The 14,706-nt window shown below is 46.9% G+C and overlaps 2 protein-coding genes across 2 annotated transcripts in view; both read right to left on the bottom strand.

Moving 5' to 3' along the window:
• The window catches only part of RPS25 (ribosomal protein S25), a 33,097-nt gene that overhangs the window by 11,612 nt on the left and 6,779 nt on the right, over positions 1–14,706 (bottom strand). The window lies entirely within an intron of this gene.
• On the bottom strand, positions 243–14,547 carry HYOU1 (hypoxia up-regulated 1). The gene is made up of 24 exons (XM_052697361.1): positions 14,256–14,547; positions 13,951–14,044; positions 12,651–12,729; positions 12,361–12,515; positions 12,190–12,266; positions 11,880–12,061; positions 11,156–11,271; positions 10,205–10,388; positions 9,584–9,718; positions 8,600–8,682; positions 8,369–8,501; positions 7,859–8,046; positions 7,522–7,660; positions 7,352–7,412; positions 6,551–6,633; positions 5,760–5,954; positions 5,128–5,327; positions 4,385–4,472; positions 3,678–3,800; positions 3,208–3,341; positions 2,768–2,852; positions 2,088–2,340; positions 1,330–1,413; positions 243–836 (listed from the first exon to the last, which is right to left on the bottom strand). The coding sequence occupies exons 1-24, from the start codon at positions 14,530–14,532 to the stop codon at positions 775–777; spliced, it is 3,210 nt and encodes a 1,069-aa protein (XP_052553321.1). The 5' UTR covers positions 14,533–14,547; the 3' UTR covers positions 243–774.

The following is a 14,706-nucleotide window of genomic DNA, read 5'->3' as shown; positions in this document are numbered from 1 at the left end:
AGCGACACGAGGTGCCCGGGAGCCCGGGGCGGGGACACGCGGGGCACGGGGAGCAGTGCGAGCACACGGACAGCGGGGGAGCAGAGTTCACACACTGCCGGGAAGGTCTGGTTCGGCCCACAGTCCGTTGCAGGGGTCGGTCTGACTGTCAGCTGCACTGACGCTTTCATTCTGCTGTCATTCATTCTTGGCTTCAGGAAACTAAACGCTCAATTAATAGTTTTCAGACTCTGCTACAGAGCGTGGATAGAAATGGTTTTAATTGCAGTCTGTGGAAATAGACACATCTCGTTCTCATCTGCCTCCCCGCTCCTCTTCCCCTTTCCCACGGCTCCAAAGGAAACACGCCTCCCCTCCCTGAAACCACACTGCAGGTCGGGGCTGCACAGACACCAACCATCCCAGCACCCCTTTAACCCCACTGCCCTCCTCCAGCTGAGCTGTGGCGCATGGCACACGTTCCAACTTGCTTCAAACATTTCTTAAATCGCTTTCTCCCTACGGCAGAGTCACAGTGGTGACTTCTGCACTGAAACAACTCCTGGTGGGCACCTTCCTGCCACCTTCAAACATGAAAGAAAAACAAAAAACAACCCCAATTCACTAAGTTAGTAGCGGCAAAATCCCCAGAAAGAAGAAAATGTACATCTCTATCCCATTGTGTTTTCAGACTGTTTGTTGTGTTCCATTTACATAACTAACCCAGTCCATTATAAAAACAAGAAGGTAACGATGAAATAAATAGATGTTGACACTAGAGGGATTTCAGGGGTGTTACAACTCATCGTTTTTCCTGCTTTCTCCTCCAGCTTCTGCTTTCTTCTCTTTTTTGGACCCTGTGCAATGAAGTAAACACTGTTACATGCTGTAACAGCTTTAACACCACAGTGCAAAATCAAAAGTCACTGATATTCATTAACTATTCAATTAAACTTTTGATCTATGGTACATAAACCAAGGGAATGTTCCTGGAACTGACACTCAGCTGCAGAGTGCTCAACACGTGATCCCCCCACGTGTTGAAAACTGGATATCCTCAAAAGAGAAGGCAGAAAAACACCTGCACATCAGTTCCTTAAGTGCTCTGACAAAGGCAGGCTTAAGCAAAAGGTCTGGCTATAAACTGCTATAAACCACTGTCATAAAGGCATAAATCAGCTTTGCACTGAACACTGAAAACGTGGAGCAGTAAGGAACCAAAGATTTTCATCCTAAGAACTACTCCATAACCTGGAGTTCTACCACATTCCACCTCCTACACCTAAAACATGAAGACAAAAAGCCTGCACTCAGCCCCCAAGTTCCAGACCATTATTCAAACACACTCACCGGAGTCTGATCCAGGCTCATCATCTGTCACTACTTTCTCATTCGTAGGGGGTTCCTTGGCTGGACTGATATCCTCAGGTTTCTCTGTATTTCAAGCAGAAAGAAACAGCACAGAAGTGAAAAACTACTGAGATCAGGTGCAAGGAGATCTGGTGACCAGCAGTGGTATCTAGCAGGACACTGCAGTACTTCACTCTGACAGCAATCTCTTTACAACACTCAAAAAAAAAAGAGAACTTCATCTTCTCACTGCCTCTGTCTGTTGGGCATTCAGTCCCTAGAAGCCCTGGAGATTCACCCACTGCACCCACCAGCAGCCTTAGGGGCTGTGACTACAAGCAGAACGTCTTAGGCAAGAGGAACTGTGCTGACAAACACAGAGTCCAGACTGAAGAGTAACAGGGCACTCAGAATTTGAGGATCTTAAAAAACTTAGGAAAATACCAAGTCTTAATGATGATGATGATGATTTTTTAACGAGTATCCCCCAAGCTACAAACCTCTCTCATCTATCTATTCCTTGACACAGAGCACAGCTGTGAATACTTGTTCTAGACATCCAGAAGGCAACTGACAGCTTGTCCTTCTTATAAAGGATATAGCCAACACACCCTAGGAAATACAGGGTTTCAGAGGGGAACTAGGAGGATCATTTGATCCTTCAGCTAACTCATTTTCACATATTTAGCTGCCTTCATTGAGTGCTACTGTACGGTAATTGTGTAACAGTAAGGACATACTCTCCCACTGCTTCTTACCTTCTTGCTTCCCCTCCGTGGGAGGGATAGTGTTCTCACTCTCAGAGGTTGCTGTAGCATTCTTGCCTGAATCGGTTTTAGTGGCATTCTTCTCCTTTTTGGGTTTTGGTTTTGCAAACTTGGCCTTGTTCAGAAGATATTGCACTTCCCTGTCCAGGCCTGCTATCTTCAGCTCTATATCTTTGGACAGCAGGACAGGTTTCTCAGCAGGAGACAGCTTATTCTGTTCTGCCAGGGTCTCATTTTTCCATGCCTGTGGGATGGGTGGGGAAAAGTACTTTTTGGAGACTTCTTAATTCCAGGAATTACTCTGTATCAAACCACCTCGGAGTCATTGCTCCTGAGCCTTCTAATATCGCTCAGGATAACACTGCTCCTTTCAACTAGTTTCTTAGTTACCCAGGGGGCAAAAAGAAACAGAACTCTCAAAACCCAGTGGAGAGCTGCATGTAGCAGATGATGGGCTGTGAGATAACTGTTCACATGCAAAACAAGAACGATTATCCCCTGGTGCTTTCTGAGGTCACAGTGGGGATTAGAAGACACTGAACACACAAAAGGTTTCTGGTGCCATTGAAACAAGACATGCACTCTCTATTCCCCAATCTGGAGTGAAAGCACACAGTTACTCAGAACAAGCAGCACAACCCAATCTGCCCCATCACTGCAACCCTCATTACCATTGTTTCATTGATTGCTTTTTCCAGTGTACCCAGTTCCACCTCTGTGAATATCTGGTCAGACTCCGGGATCATTCGGGCTCCCCTTAAAGTTAAAAAGAAAGTATAATTTTGTTTAGCCAAACAACCATGGACAGACTGTGCTAGGAATGGGAAGCAAGGCCAGCAGACAGAGCCATCACAGCAGCGTGAGGCCATAGGACAAAGAAAAAAACTCCGCTTGGAAATGGTGCATACAGCTATGGATGCTTTCCTCCTTCCACTTTACACAGGGTTTGCAAGCTTCTGTTAACACAATCTGCAGAACTAAGCTCTAGGGAAGCTGAATTTTGGCCACCTCTCCTCACAGGCATTAGTGACTTTCAGAAAATAGTCAACGTGGTCACGTTTTGTACACATCTCTTACAGTATCAACTCTTCTTCCTAGCAGCTTATCTTACTTGAGGAAGATGTTTGAGTGGTTAAGCAGACTCTCCAGAGCAGCCAGCCGTTCTGGCCATTTCCTCCTTTCCTCGACACGGAAGAAGAGGTTCCTGCAAAGCTTCTTCAGCTCTGCAAGCATGTCTTTCAGCTCCTGTGAATGGAGCAGAGCAGAAAGGAGAAAATTAGCTTGCCCAGTGCCAACTCCAGAAGTTATAACTACAGCTGTGTAGTTCTCTATCAAGTACACTATTTCCATATAGTGAAAATATTAAATCAACAGGTTATTGATGAGGCTGCTCAAGATCATTTGTGAAGCTGTGACCGGAAGAACTAACACACATTAGGTCCATGCACAGTGCAGTGAGGAAGCAAGACATTCTCAACATTTACATTAGAAAGGATCAAGTTGGATCTATGAGCTCAATAGTATATAATAAGTGGTTATTTCTATGTCAGCTGTAGCAGACTGGTATCTCGACTGCAATACCTTAGTTGCAGCTGCATAGCCCTCCTCCTCCATCCAGTTTGAAGCTTCACTAAGCTTTTTGGAAATTTCTTCTCTCTCCTCCTCTGTTGAGACAAACAGGTACTCTTCTTGGTAAAGCTTGTCCTGTAAAGAACAAAGCAAGGACTTCCTTCAAATACCACTGACTGCGGAAGGAAAAACAGCCAGTTCACCTGCTTCTAATTGGACTGGGCCCTGATCTCCAAGGGTGCTGCATTTGCTGACTACAGATTCTTCTTCAGGCCTCCCAAATCTGGGCTCCTGCTCACGGCATTACAAGGTGCAAGATGGATGCACGGGGGAGAGGGGGGGGCAAGCAGTGGGGGTCACCAGGTACATGATGATAAAGGTTGTTGCTAATTGCCTCTTCTGTACAACAGCCTTTGAGAAGCTGTAGCTTCTGTCCAGCCTGAGTGCAACTGATCCAAAGCACACATACAGGCATACATATGGGATGCTGGAACCACAAATCTAACATGCTGGAAACACTCCAGTGAAGTGGTCATTCTGTGCTGAAGAAAACTCTCAGCTCAACGTGTTTGATAGGCCTAATGCTCGTAGAAAAAGTGACTAAAGGAAGAGAGCTGAGCTCTTCTAATCAGCTCACAGCAGATCCAAATCAGCCAAGCTACACAAGCCACTTCTACCAACATTCCAGGAATTCTTATTCCCATATATTCCTCTCTTACCTGGGTCTCAAAAATGAATGACTCCAAGCTGTTGGCTGATTTTTCTCTTTCCTGTTTCTCCAGATCTCTGACTGTCAAATCTTGGAGCCTAGCAAGTGAACAGAGCAGAAATTGAAGGCAGCAAGCGCCTTCAGCTGAGTACCAAACCACAAACACAAGTGCCTGTGCACAGCTGCACCATGCGAGCAATTACCATTCCTTCAGTCCTCCATTTCTAGGAGAAGGTGACAGATGGAAAAATAACGAAGAGCAAAGAACTCTAAGTTCAACTCTTCACCAAACTCACAGCATTGACAATTTAAAATCTGAAACACTCCTTGACTAAAGAAACCCAGCAGAAAGTATTAATATTTGCACAATGCTTCTCTGGCTGCTGCTATCCCCACCACCTCCAAGATCCCTGTTAGATTGAGAGCCACCTCTAGGCAGATTGCTGCAGTCCCAGAACACTGACACAACAAAGTTGCCAACATCTACTTTAGAGATATTTTCCCCTGGTTCACTTCAAGCAGTTGCCAAAGACAGGAAGCTAATCCAAGGCCAGACGGCTGCTTCAGGCCACGAAGCCCAATTTTCACTCAAAGCACATCAGTTTAAGGGAGTACAAAAGGAATCACTCTTGCATGGGGAACAGAATTCAGGAAAATCTACTTTTTTTTTTTTAAGCCTTCCTTTGTTTGGTCCCAAAGCAACTTGTTTCCTTCCTGTAGAATTTTAACCAAAGAGAGCCATTTAAAACGTACTTTTTCATTGAGCTTTTCAGTTCATCCTCCAACAGGTCAGGCACATCATTTATATCCAGTTCCATTGTGATCTCATGGACGAGCTTCTGCTTCTTGGGTGCTTTGATTTTTTTCTCTTCCTCTGCTTTGGCAGCAGTGCCTGCACCAGAACTTTTGGAGAGTTCTTCCTCTTTTACAGTTTCTCTATCTTCTTTAGGATCCTATAACAGACAGAATGGATTTTTAGGCAAGGGGACAGATTTGCTTCATATTCCAAATAGTCTGAAGGACATTTTAATGCAGCTGAACTCGAAGGACCTGGTTACACAAGACTGGTGAAGGAAGCAAGAATAAAACTTGGGCGTCTGCAGGACAAAAGTGGAAGTGTGCACTGGCACATTTGCACAGGAATATTGGGGAATTCTGACACTGTCCTTTAGCCTTTGAGAGTGTTCTAAGAGAGGCCTGCGTAGAAGAGAGAAAATGCATTTACTGCAACTGAAGACAAACTAACCAACTTTTTCCAAAGCAGGGCATTTATAGAGGAAGAAGAATGCCACTGACCGTTTCAAGACCATAAGAATTGTATTTGCTACCTTACATACTACTCAAACACCAAAATCTCCATCCCATTCCTTCCACACAAGGCTTACCTGAGCCTCCGATTTCTCGCCTTCTTCATTTTTCTGAGACTCTTCCTTAGGATGGACGGCTTCTGCCTGATCTGGAAGTGGTGACTGCTGTTTCTCCTCTCCCTGTTCTTCACCAGCATCTTCTGCACTACTCTTCTGGCCCTGTTTCACCCCCTGCTCTTCTTTAGCTGCTTCTGCTAGGCTTTCTTCTTCTTCCTGGTCAGCACAGGAAACCAAGAGAGTGCTTTTTAAGTAGAAATTCCATGCAAATTTTTCACAGAACAGAAAATTCTCTGCATAAACAAAGCATTCACAGTGCCTTCATTCACTGGTAAGGGAATGCTCTAGGAGAGCTAGAGCCAGATAATTGATTAAGAGATAATTCAGTGCAGGACATGCATCCAGGGCACAGAATTTTCATCTCACTGGAAGGAAATTGGATCAGTACTGCCAGAGTAACTGCAGTTGTGCCTATGTTACCCATGAGGATGCAAGGAGCCTGGTAGACCTGCACTAACAATGCACAGGCAGAAACCTATTTGTATGCCGCCAAACAATTTAGAAATGAGAGACTTCTTCAGAAACAAATTATTTACAGTTAGTCCACCATTGCTAGACTTGCCAGCAACCCCCCCCCCCAGATTTCTTTAAATGCATACCACGTGAAACTTGGAAAATACAGACTTAAAGTCCTGATGCTCTGCCAGTCATCCTTAATCCTGCTCACGAGTTGCTGCCTCTTTAGCAGCTCCAGCAAGAACCAGGGGCTCCCCAGCCCCTAAGCATCAGGGCACTTAGCCCAGGTGACTCACCTGAACTGAATCTGTCAGGTTCTCTCCAGCCTCTGGTACTTGGCCACCGCCCCCAAACAGGCTTGAGATGGTGTTACCAAGTTCTGTCAACAGGAGACAAAAGTTGCAGAATATAGTGCTTGCAAAGGAGGATGACAGCCGTCTTCAGCACTCAGTTCTCCTTCCAGTTGTGATAACCACCAAGGAGCTTCCTAACTACTTTACATACACTACAGAAGCTCATTCTTTCCTGACTTAATTTTGTGTGCTTACAGAAGTTTGGCCTCCACCTTTGCAGGAATGTGACCTGAAATTTGTAACTTCAGCTAAAAAGCTCCAAGTTTCAGCCTGTGCCTGCGTCAGCCCTCCCTGCATCTCTCCTTCACCGCCAAACACGCCCATTTCCAGCTTCTCTCTACATGGCAGTTTATGCGCTTGCTCTAAAATCCAAACAGTGCAAAGCAAAGATCAGAATATCACAAATAGAAGGGAGAACAATGCAGGGCTGCGAATGCAGGACAGGCTTTCTGAAATGATCAATTGTAGATGAATAAGGAGAGAACATCAATTTCTCAAGTTGCAACGCATGCCAGTCACCATAGGAGCAGATGACATCTCAGACCTCCTTGCAAAGGACACCTACAAAGGGCTTTTAAGTTTTCTGGAGCTGTACATACATTCCAAGGCTACGGTTAACTCCTTCACCTCCTTCCCCTCTCACACATGGTGCCTGCTGTGCTCAGATAAACAGCAGGCTCATAATAAACCCGACTACTGCTGGTAAAACAACAGCCAGCATGAATATCGAATTTCAGCATTTACTTGTCAGCGTTGACTCCTCCTCCAGCTTGTCTTCCACCAAGGTCTCAAACACAGATTCCACCTTGGAGAAGCGAGCAGAGAATTAGTTTTAAGCAGGGACCTTCATGGCCATAGACAGGGACAGAACTGGGGAAACACACAGGCTGACAAACATCGCAGGCAGTGCTTACCCGGTCAAGACTCAGCACTCCACTCTCATCCATATTGAAGTGAGCTTTGATGCCTTTGGACTCATAATCTGAGTGCTTCTTAAAACTCTCCCCAACTCCTTTTAGCCTCACTGTAGTGAGATTCAGAGATCCAAAAATTCTGATAGAGACAAAAGGAGAAAATGATTGGACATCAGCTGCAGAACAGCCAGTCACTTCTCACACTCGTGGCGATGGACAACTGCACAGAGTAAGGAACTGCCACTGCTGGTGTGCTGAGCACGTACCGGTGGCCATCCCATCATAGGCTGGGCACACTGCACACCACAGAGCTGTCTGCTCAGCTGCCTTGACTCACCGCAAGTCATCCTGGTTGAGGAAAGACAGATCTCCATAGTTGACATAGAACTCAAAGTCATCAGTGTAGCGGTTGAAAGTGATGACTTTACGCTGTGGATAAGGAGCCATGCGCTGGAACAAAATCCTCTTGTTATGCTTTAAACTCTTGGATTTATCATCTTCCTCAACTTCACGAGTAAACTCCACCTGCATCACGAATGTAAAATAAGACACCACAACTACAAACTTCCTTCGCAGCATTTTACATTAGAGGTTTACAACAGCATTTGGATGTTCTACCTCACGTAAATGTTGGGGGACACGTAAGCATTTTGCAACACATTTCTGCACTTATTGGGTAAATCCTTTCTGTATTCCTGAATACTCTCTTCTGTTCGCTTTTTATGATTGGCAGAAAGATCTGCTTAACTTCTTTACCCCCTAAAAATATCCAACAGGTCACCCAGAATGTTCCTCCCAACACGGCCCATTTACCCACACGATGCACAAAAGGTGAACAAAGGATTACCTGGATAGGAAACATGGCTGCATCTCGAACCATGAAAGGCTTCACCTTAAAGGCTTTGCTCAAAGCAGCTGCCTGGTAGACTGCACCCATGGCAGCAGCCTCATCAGCATTGATATTCTTGCCCAGTTCCTCCCTGTGAAGCAAAAAGCAGGAGGTATGAGCTTTGCAGCCACTGCCACGTGCAGCAGTTTACAATAGGAGACATACTAGAAGGGGGCCTCACATACTCACTTGCCCACAGCTTTCAGCAAAACTTCCTGCACTTTGGGGACCCGTGTGGCACCGCCAACTAGAATCACCTGGTCAATTCCATCCTAGGGATTGGAAACAGTCACCTTGTCTTTGAGAAAGCAATTTTGGAGAGCTAAGTTCAGGGTTTCCTTACGCTCCTTCCCTAGGCACCACACAGCAATGCGGTGCTTTGAGAGTAACCACGCTACGTGCTGCAGTCCCAGTGCAGATCAGCGCCTGAAGTCCCAGACACACTGACACAAGCCATGCCAGCACAGGAACCAGGTCTATCAAAAAGGTTTGATACAGACACTGCTCAGTCACCTGAAACACGGGACTTTGATCAGAATCAGTTAAACAGACCACAGTTTACACCAGGGGATCAGTGACTCACAGGGTGAGCTGGACCAGAACAGATGAAAACACTGCACCTTAAGAGGGGAATCAGTGTGTTGCTCTGAATATCAGAGCCAAATGATGCTCAAGAGCATCCTGGCTGAAATGCTGGAATGGGAACATTTAGTAAGTTTCTCCAAAGGACTGCATCACATTTGGTTCAACTACAATCAGCAAAAGGGCTTCTAAGTGGAGTGCCCAAAAGAGAAGCCTGTACAGCAGTAACTCAGCTTCCATGCAATTTGAAGGTAAAACTGCAGAAGAGAGACCAGAACTGTCATCCCAGACAAAACAGTGAAAGAGCAGTCTTTAAAATCCAAATCCCAAGAGTACAGATTTAGTAACAGAAACAAATCAACCCTTCAGCTACCTTGTTTCAGGTGGAAAGTGCAGACAGCCATGACAGACTCCTGCTCCACAGTGCAAGAAGTAACTTCTGCAGCACCAACACCACTCCCTTTTACAGCAGCAGGCATCCACACCTCTCAGCAGTGCTAATGCCTTGCCACAGCCACTGATGCTTTGATCGTGAGACAACAGCTCTACCAACAGAAACCTTCTGACTTCCTAATGCACTCCTAAACATACCAGGTTCATCTCTGCGCTGCTCAAAGCCTGCTGCACAGGTCCTGGGACTCGCTGGAATAAGTCAGAGCACAAATCCTCAAACTCTTGCCTTGAGACTTTGGCTTTGAAGTCAATGTCATCCAGCAGCCCCTCAATCTGCCCAGTAAAAAAGATAAGAATTAAAAATTCACAGAGCATTCTACAACCAGAATCTCTGCCTAATTTGCTTAACATGCAAAGAAGTTCCAGTATTGTCATTGCACTTAGGACCTTACAGCATTCCACCTGAATCCTGTAGTTGCTGTTATGAAAGGATGGAACACAGGCACAACAGACAGCTTCTCTCGAACCCAATGGAAGTTTAGTTACCAAGCTCCACACAACTAACCTTCATCCAATGCACTCATTTGATCAGAACAGCTATTAAGTGAGCACAGGTCTGAAGGAGCTGCCAGTGCCACCACCCCTGAAATACTACAGGTGATTCTTTCCAGTATACTGACACTGCAGAGGAGCAGCTGGCATTTAATGACATTATCTACACTATAAGTAGTTAATTCTGTCCACATTCAGCAATTAATCTAAATAACATCATCCCACCCTCAGCCCTAAGAGCTCTTGGAGTTCTGCACCCCATCCCACCTGTGCCATGTGGTCAGCATTTGCACTCAGGACAGTTTTCAGGCGGTTGGCCTCCTTCAGCAGCTTGGCCATGGCCCGGGGATTCTTTCGGACATCTTTCAAGGGGTGCTGATCATTAAAGAGTTTTGCCAAATAATCTCGGAGACGAAGCTCCATCTCCAAACCTCCAAGAGTGCGGTCAAACCTGAGCAAAAGAAAGAACCAAGACAGAATAAGCTGTGGCGGGTTGAAAGCAAAGAAACTTCACGTATTATTTCAGAGCAGAAAGCGGTCAAAAATGGCTGATGTACTGTCAGCTGTGACTGCAAAAGAGTAACAATTACCCCCAAAAATCATGTCAAGAAAAGAAAGATTCACCACCACGGTAGCCACTGAAGAAGAAATATCACGATGTTTATGGCAAAGGCCTTATTGCTAAGCACATCAAACAGCTGAAAAGCCAAGCCATGACTGTGCCAGGTCCTAGGTATCTTGTCAGCAACAGTACTGTGTTCTAGAGTTCAAATTGCTGAGCTGAACACGTAAAGCAACTCTCCCCTTTCTTATTTGGCAACGTTTAACTGCAGTGCATTTTCACTCCTCTCCAGAAGGATATTCCACTTTTTTCAAACTGTCATGTTCTACTTCTGTAATGCTGTATGAAATGGGATTGAACAAAAATGGATTGAAGCTGTTTAAACAACAAGAAAAATAAAAAGCAGCAGTCTGAAATAGACTAAGTATCAATGTTACTTCCTGGGCTCCTGCAAATTCTCAACTACCTTCTGCATGAGACAGTGATGTCAGAATTATTAATAACCATAGCCATCTCACTCTAAATGTTTTCCACTTTGTTATCCAAATTACCATCCTGAAGTCTCACCGAAAAAAATCTGTGCAAAAGAGACCATGAAACAGAAGATTTCTTTCCTGAGACCTGCAGGTTTTGTGAGACTCGTGTTGAATTCTTACCCAATGCCCTGGATCTGCAACTGAGGTTGGGTTCCCGAGTCCTTAGTTTTCACTGTCTGATAGGTAACAACAGTACAAACGGTGCTTCCTGCTCCCATGTCGTAAAACATGATATTCTGAAAAGAGAAGCTGGGACAGTGAAGCAGAAACACCTCGATATCCCCCATGAACAAGGAAAGAACCCACGGCTTTCCAAGCCTGATAGAACACTAAGTTTATCCATGCCCTGGACGAGCTTTACTCCATATGACAGCCATGCAGGACTTGTGCTTCAATCAAAAATAAGGAGACGTTCAGGATCATATATGACAAGCAGACAAGAAAGTTTTTTCAATCATTCTATAAATCAGAAAACAAAGCTTTGCTCTTTCAAAGTTTCTTAAACCTCAGCAAGATCAACTAGTTCAGAGTCAGCCATCCAAAACCTCAAAAAACTGCTGATATTATTCCCCACCAGCTGACGAGCAAGGAACAAACAGCCTTACAAGATGTGAATTCCTATCCACTTAGCTTTCACCACAGAAGCTCTGTGGACTCTACGGCCGTACCCCACACACACAGAGTTTAATCTCTTCATCTCATTGATGAACACATGAAGACCAAGGAAACTAGCTGAACAGCAGGTCTGTTTCCTCACTGTTATGGTATTTTGACTTTTCACTCTGTAGCACTCTCTCCCTGCATGCATGCAGTGTGGTACTCTGCATCTCCCAGTGACACCTACCTGTGCAGTGGCATTGATGTCTTTCCTCCTGAAAACTCCATAGTTCAAAGCTACAGCAGTGTTGTCATTGATCAACTGCAGAACCTTCAAGTCAGCCATGCGAGCAGCATGCAGCACTGCTCTCCTCTCTGCCTGGTTGAAGTAGGCAGGAACAGTGATCACTGCATCCTTGATGGGCTGCTCTGAAACAGACATGTTGTTCCATTAGAGCAACCACATGCAAATACATTATAACACAATAACAGCTATTTAAGTCCTATAATACATAAACATATGCAGATACTGTAAGAAATAGATAAATCTTTCCAACCTGCAAATTCCTCAGCCAGACCACGTGAATAGTTCAGGACCATACCAAGCATCTCCTCCGGGGAATACTGTAATGCTCTATGACAAAGAGGAGAAGTTTGCAAATACAGTCAGCAATGCAAGTCCAACAGCAGAAGTCCTACCCAGCAGGAACCCAGAAGCAGTCACTTACTGTGACAGCTTGAAGATAACTGTCTGTCTTTTCTCATCCTTCACCAGCTCATGCTCTGGGAATCGGGACTGGTACAGTGCCACTTGAGGGTTATCAATCTGTTTACCGAGCAGATCTTGAAAGTATCTGAAGGCCACCTTGGGGGTCTTTATAGACTACAGAAAGAAAGAAAATCATCCAACTGCATCTCTTTGGCTCGGTTACTGTCTAACAAACCTCTCTCCAGAGCAGAAACACGCATTCTGTGCATAAGAATTGCAGCTGGCGTAATAAGTAACAAGAATTCTTACCATTCCTAGTGCGCTATCACCAAAGAGCCGCTCACTCTCCTTCAAAGCAACAGCCACGGGTGTTTTCCTCCGTGATTCCCTGTACAGAAAGGAAATACAAGTCAACACTCAAAGCAGAAGTCCTTGTGACAGATGGCAGCATTTTCACTTCAGAAAGACTGCAGCAAGATGCTCAGATACCACCTACTGAGAGGAAGACAAACTCCACCAATTGGAAGCGCTGCAGTAACACCACTCTAGAAAATTTTCATACTTTCTAACATTCCTTACAATAAGCTTGACTGAAACATGGACAGAAACCTTTTAAATTAATAACTGAAGCTGAGGAGCAGACCACTGTTTTTCCCATAACACCAGAGAACTTCAGAATGGACGCATCCTCTCTGCTACAAATCCAGCATGAATGCCCTAGAAAGAGTATTTCACTACAACAACTACCAAACGGCTCCAATTTGTCCACTAAGCTCACAAATACCTCTGTGTGCCATCCATTTCTGAATGCCTTGTAACACAACAGCAGTCTTCTAACAAAGCTACAAGAAAACAACTTGCCCTGAAGAGCAAAGACTCACAAGTCATTTTCTGGAACACGCTACTTCATGATTAGACAAAACTTGCTTTATTTTTGCTTTCTTCCACCAGTGAGCAAAGCAAGCCAGCTTCTGCCAATGCCTGCCAAGTTTCAGAGTGAAAAATGCATTTGTCATCTGCCTGAGCCTAGACTCCTATGAAGCAAGGATGGTCCTGAGTGCACATGCTCTCCAAGCTGCAGTTTCTCCATTTACTGTCTTGAGGACTGGAACTGGCGATAGCACCCAAGCGAGAGGAGGGTTTTATTCACTTCACAAGTGACTGTGGGTTGTGGCAGGTGCAGGAAAACGAACCAGCCTTCGTGCTCCCTTATGGAGAAGTGATAACCCAGCTTCTTAACTCTACACACAGAAACACGATACCACATCCTCTCATGTTTGTAGCACAAGGTATTATTCAGACTGTGGGCTGCCTGCTTTTAAGACTTCCTCCCCCTCACAAAGAGGGACCAAGCATCCTGAGAGAAGGGTAAAGGCCAAGCTGCCGCCCAGCTGCTCAGGTGTGTGCTCCACAGCCATGTCAGGAAGCACGAGTGCTGAACTCAGAGCACTCTATGCTACATGGAAGGGGATGTTCCTCTTGTGCCGCAGGAACAGAATTATTTGAGCTCCCCCACGATCCCAAAGTTCCAGCCCCTAAAAACCCCCACGTGAGCGGCAGCCCACAGCCGACAGCTGCAGGTAGGTGCGCCCGAAGGACAGCAGCTTACTTGTTCAGGACAATTTCCATCGGCACGCCAGGCTTCACAATGGCAATCTTCATGGACTCGCTGCCCATGTCCACGGACATCACAGCCAGCGGCTCTGCGGCATGGCAGGAAACAGACGTGAGCGCTCGTCCCGAGGGCGGAGGCTGCTCGGCACCGCATGGCCACCAGCCGTCCCCGAGCGGCCGGGGCTGCGCCGGCCCAAACACGGCATCGGGGCCGCTATCGCCCGAGCCGGGCCCGGCGGCACGCGGAGGAACGGCAGCCCCCCACATCCCGCCCTCCCACGCGGCGGCCCGGCCGAGTACCTGCGTGCGGCAAGCAGCAGGCGAGCAGCATCCAGCCCAGCATCCAACGGGGCGCCCGCGCCATCCTCCCGGCCATCGCGGCTCCCGGCCCGCTGCGGCGGCGCGCCGCCCCCCTCCCGCCCGCCGCTGCGTCCGCGGCTCCGCGGCTCGCGCAACCCCCGGCCCGGACGCGGCACGAGCCCATTGGCGCGGACGGCGATGCCGGGAGCCGCACGCCCAATCCGGCCGGCCCGCGCGCCCCCATTGGGCCACGTCGGGGAAAGCCGGAAGCCGGCATGACGGGAGCCGCGCCGCCATTGGCCGGGCACGCCGGGGTGGGCGGAAGCGCGCGTGACGGCGCGACGCGTGCGCGCAGCAGTACCTCCGCGGTGACAAAGGAGCGGGCCGTCCGTTGCCCGCGAGCGCCCCCTGGCGGCCGGAGGACCCCGCCCCTCCCCGGCCTCGCGCCGCA

The sequence above is a fragment of the Tympanuchus pallidicinctus genome, unplaced genomic scaffold, assembly GCF_026119805.1.
Source record: "Tympanuchus pallidicinctus isolate F22 unplaced genomic scaffold, pur_lepc_1.0 scaffold30, whole genome shotgun sequence".
Taxonomy (NCBI): Eukaryota; Metazoa; Chordata; class Aves; order Galliformes; family Phasianidae; genus Tympanuchus; species Tympanuchus pallidicinctus.
This window is presented reverse-complemented; position numbering and strand designations above follow the sequence as displayed.

Coding starts and splice junctions, on each gene's coding strand:
- HYOU1 (XM_052697361.1), bottom strand. CDS start 14,532: ATGCCGGCTTCCGGCTTTCCCCGACGTGGCCCAATGGGGGCGCGCGGG. Junction 5,955..6,550: donor ACCTGACAGATTCAGTTCAG/GTGAGTCACCTG, acceptor TGTGCTGACCAG/GAAGAAGAAGAAAGCCTAGC. Junction 2,853..3,207: donor CACTCAAACATCTTCCTCAA/GTAAGATAAGCT, acceptor TTTAACTTTAAG/GGGAGCCCGAATGATCCCGG.